Consider the following 12,528-nt stretch of genomic DNA (forward strand, 5'->3'; position numbering starts at 1 on the left):
ATGATACCTATTTTACTGTGATTAACACCAGCAGAGTTTTTACGGTCTTAGAGTTTAGTCATCTCCAGCAGTCTGATGTGTTATCCTGAGTAATAGCATTTGAGGCAAATGCACTTTTTAAACCGAGTAACACTTCTCACTTATTTTTCTGGGCTTTGGTTTTCTTTGTGTTCTCTAGACACAATGAAGCATATACGTGGACAAATCCTACCTGCTGTGTACATAACATCATTGTGGGGAAACTCTGGATTGAGCAGTACGGCAACGTGGAGATCACAAACCACAAGTGAGATGCTTCGTCATCCTCCCCTATCCCTTCAGTTGTCATCAGAGGGTGCCGGTAGTCTTTTTCAAAAAGTTCTAGTACAGCCTGATGATAATTTAAGAACCAGGCAGCATAGCTCTGGAGTAAATAAAGCCCATCTGTTTAATGAACAGATTTTATGTTAAAGTTTCTGATTAGGGGAGACTGGTGAACTCAGAGCTTCTGCAGCCTTGGGAAATCTTCATTCCTGCCTCCTTCAGCTCATTTTGCTGATCCTGATTAGCTTGCATTGTTCACGTGGGCAGCGGGTGGCAGGAGAAACATGAAAGTTGAAAAGAGTTGGGTTCAAATCCTACTCTGTGACCTTAGGCCAGTGTCCTAGTCGCCTCGGGCTGTTGTAACAGAGCACCAAGGGCCGAGCGGCTTCAACAGCAGACATTTATTTCTCACGGTTCTGGAGGCTGGGAAGTCCCGGGTCAGGGTGCTGGCAGATTTAATGCTGGGTGAAGACCCTCTTTCTGGTTTGAAGTTGGCCGTTTTCTCAAATCGTTGTATGGCAGAGGGCGGGATCGTCTCCCCGTATCTCTTTTTAGAAGAACACTGATCCCATCCATGAGGGTTCCACCCTTATGACCTAATTACCCCTAAATACCCTCACGTGGGCGACTAGGGGCTTCACTACATGAATTTGGTGGGCAAACATTCATTCCATAGCAACAAGTCCCTTATCTTTTTATGAACCTTGCTTTACGTTTTCTCCATGGTGGGTCCGGTACTGATTATGGATTAATTATGATACTCTCTGTGTGGAGCCTGGCATGCGTTAGAAAGTCAGTAAACAGCAGCTGCTACTAGAAAGGTTATCACAGTCACTGCTCTCTCCTACGGCTTCTGTGTTGAACGGTAACCTGAGCTCACTATCTCCTTTACAGGACTGCGGACAAATGTGTGTTGAATTTTAAGCCATGCGGCCTTTTTGGTAAGGAGTTACATAAAGTTGAAGGCTACATTCAAGATAAAAGGTAAAGTTTCCATTTTAAATGCTGACTAGTATAGGTGTCGTTCACTAAATAAAATGTTGTTATTAAAATCTGCCATTACCTAGGAAACAAGCATTTCAGTAAATTGAAAAACTCTTTCTTCTGCAAGGAAATATTTATTTCTTTAAAGAATCTGATTTGTAAGCATCTTTATAATAATATTCAGTTACAGCAAAACGCTGGTTTAATTGTTGGCTAAACATCAGTTTCTCTTGACAGCAAAAAGAAGCTCTGTGCCCTCTATGGGAAGTGGACAGAATGTTTATACAGTGTTGACCCTGCCACCTTTGATGCTTACAAAAAAAATGATAAGAAAAATACTGAAGAGAAGAAGAACAGCAAACAGGTGAACATCCCAGAAGGTGGTATCGAAGGAATCACTGGACTCTTTAAATTTGTACTAATCCTTTTGGAAGTGGCCTGTTAGCGGGTCACAGTGTGACCTTTTATACTTGGTGCTAATGCATGTAATTTTTCTCCTTGAACCTTCTTAATGAACCAGCTATCTGCCTTGGTCGGGAATGTTTGACATAATCTCCCGTGGAGTATGGGTGTGTGCTGTGCTGTTAGTTATACACGCGGCATAGAACTCACGTTGCTTTGGAACGTTGGAGTTCATCTTAGTGAGACCAATGTCCTTGTCCTCCTTTCTGTTTAAGTGCATTAGCAGTTGAGATCATTTGAATACTTGAAATTTCTCCCAGAACGATCACGTACGTTTTCATGCTTGCAGCAGTTGTGTTGCCCTCTTTTGTATCCGAGACCCCTGAAGCTGAGCGCGTCGCAGTTAAGGGATTCGTTCCTGGACGGCTGTCCTCCTCTTACTAAGCGTTCTCCTAACGGGACAGTTTAACGATAGACTCTCCCCGTGTGAGGCCACAGGTTTTCGTCGCGGGGCCCCGGGGGGCTGGACCGCTCGCTCAGCAGGCTGAGCTGAAGAGAGCTTGCACCTGCTTGGACAGGAAGCGCCGGAGGACTGATCACTTTCCAGTAACGGCCATCACGGTTCAGAGCACGAGCTCTGCTTAGAATCCTGCCTCTCCCACTTCTGCGTGGTTCAGTCTCGGGCAGATTCCCACCCTCTCTCCGCCTCAGCACCTTCATTTGTAAAATGGGTACAGCAGTAGCACCCACGTGTCAGATGAGTTGACGGAGGTCAGGGGTTCCTGGTGAAGACAGCTCAGGCCCCTCTGCTCCGAGCATCACACCGGCCACCGAAGCACCGTCTCAGAGCTCCCGGCTCCCCTCGCCCCGCCGTGTCGAGCTCTCTGGGGCCCTTCAGGTGCCTCTTACACATGCAAGAGGTTAGGAAGCCCTAACCTTCCTCAAAAACAGAAGGTGTATGTCTGAGTGGCATTCTTTGTAAACAGGTTACCAGGGTCCCGGGGACAGAGCAGCTGGTGCAGTTGACGGCAGTGGCACTTCCCCGGCTGGGCCCTTCTCCCCTCCCTCTGCCTCCATCTCCGGGCACAGTCCGCTTTCCTCCTCCACCTGGGTCTCCGCTGCTTCTCTTTCCTTCCGGGGGGTGCACTGACGCTTCTCTGCAGCGACCCCAAGACTGACGGGGCTGGAGAAGGAATGCTCCAGGATCCCAGGCCCCGACCCGAACTCCTGGGCAGTGGCTCAGCCAGCACAAGGCAGCTTGGTGAAGACGTGGCCTCATCCTCCTTTTACAGAGGTGGGGGGTGGCAGAGGAGGGCCTTGGCGAAATTCCAGAAAATCCCCCTCGTGTCCCGTAAATCCCCGGTCAGTCTCTGTAGGAAAACGGCCTTGCCCCTTGGAGAGAGAAGCCAGCCTCACGCTCACCCTGTGTCTGCTCTCGCCTCCCGTGTGCACCAGCCACCGTGGATTTCTGATGTTCCCGAGCGCATTTAAATGCCTTGGGGAGCTTGTCACCAGTGTTGTCCCTTCCCTGCTGCTGTTTTTAAAGTTGCATATCTCAGCCAGTAGTTCTAGATTTGGTAACTGTGACATTGGGAATATGACTTAGCCTTCCAAAGGCTTAAATTCTTTATATGTAAAACTTTATGGGTGGGCTTCCCTGGTGGCGCAGTGGTTAAGAATCCGCCTGCCAATGCAGGGGACACGGGTTCGAGCCCTGGTCTGGGAAGATCCCACATGCCTTAGAGCAACTAAGCCCGTGCACCACAGCTACTGAGCCTGCGCTCTAGAGCCCGTGAGCCACAACTACTGAGCCCACGAGCCACAACTACTGAAGCCTGCGCATCTAGAGCCCGTGCTCTGCAACAAGAGAAGCCACCACAATGAGAAGCCCGTCCACTGCAACAAAGAGTAGCCCCCGCTCGCCGCAACTAGAGAAAGCCCGTGCGCAGCAACGAAGACCCAACACAGCCAAAAATAAATAAAAAATAAATAATTTTTTAAAAAAATTATATGAAAAAAAAACACTTTATGGGTTTATTATGTAAGGACTAAATATACAGAGAGCTGCTAGCAGCTCTGCTAGGTTGGGTGGAGGAGGGGGTGGTGCAGCCAGAGGAAATGTTAGTTTCTTTTTTAGCCTTTACATCTTTTTGTTTTGTTTGTTTATTTATTTATTATAAATTTATTTATTTATTTATTTTTGGCTGTGTTGGGTCTTCGTTGCTGTGTGTGGGCTCCTCATTGTGGTGGCTTCTCTTGTTGCGTAGCATCAGCTTCAGTAGTTGTGGCACTCGGGCTCAGTAGTTGTGGCTCACGGGCTCTAGAGCGCAGGCTCAGTAGTTGTGGTGCACGGGCTTAGTTGCTCCGCGGCATGTGGGATCTTCCCGGACCAGGGCTCGAACCCATGTCCCCTGCATTGGCAGGCGGATTCTTAACCACTGAGCCACCAGGGAAGCCCCTAGCCTTACATCGTTTTAAGTCCTCTTTTTATAGAATGCTTTCAGAATCCCTACTGGTTTGTGTTGTTGATAAATTTAGTTAAATGCTCCAAGAATTTAACCTTTTCTTGCTCTCATAATGTTCCAGTCAATACTTAAATGAGTTATTTTGGCTTTAAAAAAAACTTTAAAAATATTACAACATGATAGTAAAGGCATGATGATGGTGATGGTAATGGCTGGAACGCACAGACCCCTAAATGAGACAACACAGAAGGCGCACGAGGCTCCCAGCGCTTACTCACTAGGCCCGCAGTTATTGGCTCCCTGGCCTGTGCTGAAAGGTGAGGATGTGAGAGCGAGAAAGTCATGGTGCCCCGGCCCTCGTACGGTTACATCCTAATGCTGTGCAGTCAGCGGTGCTTATTTTACAATTTGTAAGTATATTCTTTGGAAAACATTTGTTGTGTTCATCTGTTGGTTCTTCCAGATGAGCGCTTCTGAGGAGTCAGATGAAATGCCAATGCCAGATTCCGAGAGTGTGTTCGTCATCCCTGGGAGCGTCCTCCTGTGGCGAATAGCCCCGCGGCCTGCCAATTCGACCCAGGTGAGGCTGGGCGTGCTGAGTGCGGCCTCCTGTTTACTGGGCTCTGACGGTGCTTTTTCCCCGGCCCAGGCGGGACCAGGAGGAGGCGGGTGGTCATCAAAAGCTCCTAAGTCGTCCCTCTGCGGCTTCTAACCCGGGACGGGGCATTCCTGCCGCCCAGGCCTCCTGGTGTCTGGCTGGCCAAGACGCCTTGGCGTGAGGCTTTGGGGGGCTTCCCTAACAATTACTGAGCAGCAAGACTGACTGTCGTTAAATACAAGGTGGCGCAGCCAGATCTAGCAAGTAAGGGTTTAAATGAAGAATGGAGAATATTGGGTTTGCTTGTAACTCTCCTTCGAGGTGATGGTGGTGGAAGATATTCATGCTGGCAGGCCTGCTGGGGGGGTTTCTTTGAGACAGATTCCCACAGGTGGCGCAGACTTGGGTGAAAACACTGAGATGTGTGATCTGAGAAAGGCCGACCGTCGTCACCACCGAACAGGGGGTCATTGTCAACTGTTTCTACCTTCAGGGTTTCATTCTGCATTATGCCCTGGTATATGTTAATTTGAACATTTTCTTCTTTTCAGATGTATAATTTTACTAGCTTTGCAATGGTTTTGAATGAAGTAGACAAGGAAATGGAGAGTGTGATTCCTAAGACAGACTGCAGGCTACGTCCTGACATCAGAGCCATGGAAAATGGGGAAATAGGTAACTAGCACCTGACAGCGGCACCAGTGAAGATTGATTTCTTTGAGGAGGGTGGTTGGTTTTACTCCGGGTCACTGTCAGTATTTTAGTATGTTAGCACTTAGCATTTTGTACGTTAGCACAACCATCTTTAGTCTCTCTTAGAGACTTTTTTAGAAGTATTTATTTATTTATTTGGTTGCTCTGGGTCTTAATTGTGGCACGTGGGCTCCTTAGTTGTGGCAGGTGGGATCTAGTTCCCCGACCGGGGATCGAACTCGGGCCCCCTGCATTGAGAGCGTGAAGGCTTAACCACTGCGCCACCAGGGAAGTCTCTAAAATTTTTTTTAAAATTAAAATTCAATTTAAATTCAGAAACTTTGGTTTTAAATTTGGAAATCTGAGGTGGACCTTAGCAGCTCATATTTCACTGTCTCAGTGATACTCCCTAATTTAATGTAATACATATGACCAGAGGCATATCTTACATATCAGAGGAGAATTTGGGACAATAATATCACATTTATCAACTTTAACTATATTCTGACTAGTTATTTCACTACATATTTCAGAATTTAAAGAGCACCTTGTGAGCCTCAAAGAAGTGCTTGGCCTTGGTTAATTCTGACATTTTATTTCGTGCTGTTAAATTTCTTCTTATTCAGTGGTTCTCAAAATGGGGACAGTTTTTCCTCCAGGGGATGTGTGGCCGAGTCTAGAGACTTTGGCTGAAACATCTGGGGAACTGATGCTGGCATCTGGTGGATGGGGGCCCGGGTGCTGCTAACGTCCTGCCGTGCCCAGGACAGCCCCCCGTGAAGAATCATGGGGTGCAGCGTGTCAGCAGGGCCGAGGCTGAGAAACCCTGCCCTAACTAAACACTGACCCTCCCTGTGAATTATCAGTGAGACAGTGCAACAGCGCTTTGGAAAATGGTTTGAATTTCTTACGAATGGAATCTGGAGGAGCTCTGTGAGGTCTCACTAAGAATTTAGAAAATTTTCACGTGTATTCAGTTTTTCCACCGAATTTTTCACTGAAGCATTTTAACATGATTTTTTTTTTGGCCTTAAGAATAAGCTGGCACCTTGGGTAAATGCAGAGGTTGTTAAGGGCAAAAGCTATAGGAGAGGACCGGGTCTTGAGTGTGAACTTGGGGATATGTTAAAATTTTGCCAGGATAAATTTCATGGTGTTCATGTTCTGATAAAATGGAGACGTGCTGCTACCTGACTCCATGAAGAGATTGTGTTGAGTGCTGTGCCTGGCAGCCTCTATGTGTAGAGTAACGGTTTTCACTGATGTGCTGACTCTAGATCAAGCTAGTGAAGAAAAAAAGCGCCTTGAGGAGAAACAAAGAGCGGCCCGCAAGAGCAGGTCCAAGTCGGAGGAGGAGTGGAAGACGAGGTGCGATGAGGGGCGGGGGTGGGGGGGGGGGCGGCTGGCAGACATGGGACTGCAGAGCCTGGCTCACTGTGCCCTGCGAGTTGTCAAGTATTTTCCACTGACTAAGTTCAAGCTGAAAGGGCCGCATGTGTGCCAAGAAAAAGGACTGTTTGGAAGTTAAGGTTAAAATATTCCTACACGATTACCACAGGTAAGTGTCAGTTAAGCAAACTATCTTTCCTTCTTATTCAGCAAAACACTGTCCCTTCTGTTTTTAAGAGGGAAGGTAGAGTTACAGATTTTGGCATGAAATAGGTTCAGAGCCATTTGCTTATATATGAGTAAAATTACAGGGCTATTAGCTTATACATATATCATGTATCAAGGATATTTAGACAATGCCTTTACTCTTCCAAACACAAGGGATTTGACATGTCGTGGAAATACGATTTGTTAAAGTGACATCTTGGATTCCATTCAGCAACAGAAACTGGGCAATAAAATTTGCAAGTTTTGAAAGTTTGTTCTTTTTAAGAATCAGGAGTTACTTAGTCACTTGTATTGAGTAATAGAATCTCTTGTAAATAGGAATAGAATAAAAACATTTTCTACATTTATATTATGTAATAGAAACCGTTGTCCCATTTTTCAAAGTTATTAAATTTCAGAGCCAATATGGGCATAATTTCACAAGCAGTTTAGTAGATATTTTTTTGTAGCCCTTTTGCGTCTTACACAGTTATTAGAACTAGAAATGACCTTAGATAGCATCTAGTCCAGTGGTTTTTGGACTTTTTTGTTAGCATCAAAATCTTTTTTGCCAACGAACACGTAAAGAATCTGCAAATATAGAACACACGGCCACCAGGCTGCTCGGGTGGGACAAGAGCTGAGCGGCAGGGCTCACCTTCTCCCACCCACACACATGCAGGATCTGGGAAACCACTGGAAAGCCATTAGTCTGGAAGTCCCCTCGTTGTATGTGAAGAAACCAAATGCTGGTGTATTTCATTTAAGAAACTTGCTCAAGGACAAGTATGCCGCAGACCATGATTAGAAAGAACCACAAAAACCAAAAGCACGTTGCTATACTGCAATCCCTTCTAAAAGATTTGATTTGATTTTAATCATTATTCCTAGTCTCTTTTGCGGAAAACCCACTTTGTACCGTATTTCTAATTTGTTTTGTTTTTTTGGCCACACCACACAGCTTGCGGGATTTTAGTTCCCCGACCAGGAAATTGAACCCCGGGCCCACGGCAGTGAGAGCGCCAAGTCCTAACCACTGGACCGCCAGGGGATTCCCTATTTCTAATTATTAACTCCTTTACTTTTCTGGCCACATTTTCAAGTGTGCAAAGTAAGAGAAAAGTATTACTGTCAGGTAAAGTCTTACGTGCAGAAAGCAAGGAGCTTTAGACAGCTCTGTGGTAGCCTGAAAATAAAAACTAGAAGCTACGTTTGTGAGCTCCACTTGGGAGCCTTAACACATGCTTGCTTCCACTGCTGTCTCTTAGCATCAGTAGTTCTTATGTGAATATACAGACCTTAAAAATGACCCTACTGACCTTTTGTCCAAATGAATATGTGCTTGGAGTCTTTTTCCAGTAGTGGTGAGAGGTGGCATTCACTGATGGGTCTTCTCCTGGCTGATAACGTGCTTTTTGAACAGCTTGGTTCAGTTTGTGTCGGGGTGGGGATGGGGCAGTTTGTAAAGGAACATGTTCTGCCTGGTAGAGCTGAAACCAGCCCTCAGAAATCAAACCCAGAACCTTACTGTAACCTGTCCCCAATTCTTCCACACTAAAAGCTGGCTTTCCTGTTGATACCAGTTTCACTCATTTGAAAAGAGTTCCAGCTTTGGGATTGTTCAGGCTTTAAACTGTGGCTCCTGCATATGGAAATGGCTGCTTGTGATCCTGCCCTGTTTTCCTAGAGGAGCCCAGAGACCTTAATAAGTGGGGTTATGTGGGGAGAAAGTGGGGGGACTGGCGATAGACACAGGATTTGAAGAGAAGGTGGGTGGTGAGGCCAAAAAAATTGATGAAGTCACCTCTTCCCCCAGTGCAAGCATCGTGCAGAATTAATATTTTATCTAATGTTATTTTACTGACATAGACCCACAGACTCTGTAGACTCAGAAACACTGACTAAAGGGTAACAAAGAACAAAGATATCTCCTCGCCCCCCTCCCTCCTTTTCTTTTGCCTCTGCTTGCCTAAAATGTTTAATAAGACTTTGAAAAGACAGCATGGACTTTTTTGTACGTGGAGGGGGTACGCTGATGGCAGCAGAGTTTTCCAGACGTGAGTGCTGGAAATTAAGAGACTAGATGTTGAGAGAAACTCTAATCCCTAGTATCAGACCTTCAGATCCGAGGTGCCCATCTTTAGTGCCATGTTGCAACTCTCTCCAAGAAGTGCTCCCCGAAGGGAGGCCTTACAGACGTGGCCTTTAGAGCATTTGGCTTATGTGTGAACAAAAAAACGTTCTTTGCTATTGAATCTACTGTTCTGCACAGTCTCTTTGCACTTGACTTTCCAGTTGTCCACTTTGTATGGAAGAAATCCTGTGGCACAGGCCTGAGGCTTGGTTAATTTTTAGAATTATTTTTGGTTACCTTGATTTTGATTTACCTGATTTTCTGAAGTGCTTGATTTTACTAAGCCTGACTACAAAAGTGCTTTTACTACGTGGACTTTTGAGACCAAAAGGAGTAAAATTGTATACTTCATATTAGACAAAAATTCTGTGACTTTGATCAAACAGTGGTTCCTTAAAGTATTTCCAGCTTGGTTACCAAAGTCTGAAACACAAATATCTTGATCATTTAAAGTAGACTTCTAAATTTTCTAATTAGGGAAAAGTCCCAAAAGCAAAATAATATATGTAATATTCTAGAAAATCTGGCCTAGTGGGCATTTATTATATCAGTCTTCAAGGAATTAGCCTAATCTGAAGCATTTTTTGTGTCTTAGGGTTTTTAGTGCTGCTGCAGTGATTAATAGGACCACTTGGGACTTATCAAACAAATCTAAGCTCACTCTAATTGTTAAATATTTTTAGAGGCAATTTATTTGGAAAGAATGACAAAGACATATGAAACTGTTTTCATAAATATTACTGAAAACTAAATCATATTAGAAAATGTTATACAAATTGAAATTTGAACCTTTTGAACAAATAATTTTTCATTTCCGTTACCCAGAGAAAGCTGGGAATGTGGAAAATGGATGACTTGGTTCATTTATTTATTTATTTATTTATATGAATTTATTTATTTTTGGCTGTGTTGGGTCTTTTTTGCTGTGTGCAGGCTTTTCTCTAGTTGCGGCAAGCAGGGGCTACTCTTCGTCGCAGCGCGCAGGCTTCTCATTGCGGTGGCTTCTCTTGTTGCGGAGCACGGACTCCAGGGCGTGCGGGCTTCAGTAATTGTGGCCTGTGGGCTTCAGTAGTTGTGGCTCATGGGCTCTAGAGTGCAGGCTCAGTAGTTGTGGCGCACAGGCTTAGTTGCTCCGCGGCATGTAGGATCTTCCTGGACCAGGGCTCGAACCTGTGTCCCCTGCATTGGCAGGTGGATTCTTAACCACTGCATGACCAGGGAAGCCCTATGACTTGTTTTTTAAAGGGCAAGAAAATTAGGGCAGCTCTTTCTAGAATTTGAAAGATGTTAAAAGCTAGATGCAGCCTATGAATCTCTATTAGTATAGAGAAAATGAAGACCCAGGAAGATTTGGATCAGATTAATTTCAGTGGATTATGTGTAACAGTATATTTGACAAATCATGGTCTTTAACAACTTTGATATCAGTGACTAGCTTGGGCAAGTTATTTAACTTCTCTGACATTGAGCTCCTCATTGGTAAAATGAAGCTAAGAGTTTGGTGGTGGGGTGGCATTTACTCTGAATCAGGCACCTTCATATTACTGTAGGTAAGAGGTAAAAGTTAATTTCCGTATTCTAATTCCTTATTCCCCATTGCTTAATAGAATGCTTTTAGGGAATGGGCCTAGGTGAACAATTAGACAAGTACTGTTGCTGAATGCTGTGGAAAAATCCTTAAACCTTTTGGGTGGTCTCATTACATACTTCGGAAAATTATTCTATATACGTGCTCTCTAAAAGCACTTAGAAGTCTCTTTGGAAATCCCTAACTCACAGAACAAAGTGAATCGCTGCAGTAGGGGAGTCTGCAAGCTAGTGAAGCAGCAGGGACCCTGTGATCAGAAACAGCTTCCCCCATAAATCTTGTCTTTCCTCTTTAAACAGGTGGTTCCATCAAGGTCCTAATCCCTACAGCGGAGCCCAGGACTGGCTTTACTCGGGCAGCTACTGGGACAGAAACTACTTCAATTTGCCTGACATTTATTAAAACATAGACAAGTTGGGGCATTTGGCTAATCTACAGATAAGACTTAAACCTGTGTTTTAAAATTTTCTTCTTTGGTTTCTACTCATCTTTTAAAAAGAGAAAAAAATCCTCTCATGATAACTTGCATTTCACCCAACAAAAGTAGGGCATAAGGTGGATACTGGTGATGAAAGTCTTTGGAAAAATGGGTAATTTTGCCATCCAAACACGCTTATTTGGAATACTGTTTTATATAGAGGTATGGGAAACTGTTGGAGAATATGCTTTTTGATGGTTGCTGTTGCCATATTTACTGAAGGTTTATACCTAAATGTAACTTTAGCTTTATGGAATTATATAGTAACCCAAATCAAGTTATTTTGAATATTTTTAGGCTGTCATGCTTGAATGTTTTAGATTTAACTTCGAAATGTTTAGAATTCTCCTATATGATGTTTATATGCTCAAATATAGAGGTTATGCCATTTTGTAAAGACTGCCTTGAAAAGATGGCTTTTCTTCTTACTAATCCTCTCAATTTTACCCCTTCCCACCTCTAAAAAGAAAAAAAAATGCCTGAATGTTGAGAAGAGATATTCCTGATTTGAAAATTCTAAACTGGAAAAGGTATTTCATTTGCTTATTTTAGTGCTCTGATTTTACTTTTACAATTTTCTATAATTAAAATGTTTGAATTGTACATGTTTGAATTGAAAATATGTATAAAACCTAGCAATTCACAAAAATACCCTAGAAATATAGATTTTAGTCACCATCATTACATAATGACAAACCTTTAAATGCTTCAACTCCCAGTGGCAAATGCCACCAGAAAAATTAAGTTGTACTCATGTATTATAAGTATCAGACTATATAGAAGGAGGTCCTGTGCATTTCAAGTTTGCAAGGCACCTGTGTACTTAAGATATGTATGGAGACCTACTGTACAGTAGCTTTGCCCCTTTAATTGGGGTACATTAATCTTACGGTATTTATCCACCCAACCCCAGACTGAGATATTGCTTCCAGGGGGCCTTAGGTAGCTGCCAGTAAGTTATTTTAATGGCTGTCTTGAAGTTAACAAGTGTTATAATGAAATAATCTACCTGATGCTAAATAAAGGCTTTAGAATGTTTAAAACAGTGTGGTCTCTTTTAAACTTTGAAATATACTAATGCTGCACTTAATAGGATGCCAAATTGTCAAGTGTCCTTACAAGAAAGTAAGTCCTTGTGCTGCCAAGGTTCCCGGGGCCAGAGAGCTCACCCCCGGGCTCACGTGCTAAGTAGGCAGTTAGCACTCACTGTTCTCTGGGTAAATACAGTATTAGAGCAAGGTGCCACTGTGTTCACTTGGTGTGAATGCCAAATACAGAATTATCAAG

The 12,528-nt window shown here is 43.8% G+C and overlaps 1 protein-coding gene across 8 annotated transcripts in view; it reads left to right on the forward strand.

Moving 5' to 3' along the window:
- The window catches only part of OSBPL1A (oxysterol binding protein like 1A), a 217,630-nt gene extending 205,346 nt beyond the window's left edge, over positions 1–12,284 (forward strand). For all 8 annotated transcript variants that reach the window (XM_082355474.1, XM_082355473.1, XM_082355475.1 and 5 more), the window contains 7 exons: positions 179–286; positions 1,198–1,287; positions 1,525–1,651; positions 4,618–4,734; positions 5,304–5,427; positions 6,723–6,813; positions 11,063–12,284. In XM_082355474.1, coding sequence (XP_082211600.1) covers positions 179–286; positions 1,198–1,287; positions 1,525–1,651; positions 4,618–4,734; positions 5,304–5,427; positions 6,723–6,813; positions 11,063–11,165 — 760 coding nt within the window. In that variant the 3' untranslated portion in view covers positions 11,166–12,284. The remainder of the gene's footprint in view (positions 1–178; positions 287–1,197; positions 1,288–1,524; positions 1,652–4,617; positions 4,735–5,303; positions 5,428–6,722; positions 6,814–11,062) is intronic.
- Positions 12,285–12,528: the final 244 nt, after the last annotated feature.

The sequence above is a fragment of the Balaenoptera borealis genome (genome assembly GCF_965194805.1).
Source record: "Balaenoptera borealis genome assembly, chromosome: 14".
NCBI classification, from domain to species: domain Eukaryota; kingdom Metazoa; phylum Chordata; class Mammalia; order Artiodactyla; family Balaenopteridae; genus Balaenoptera; species Balaenoptera borealis.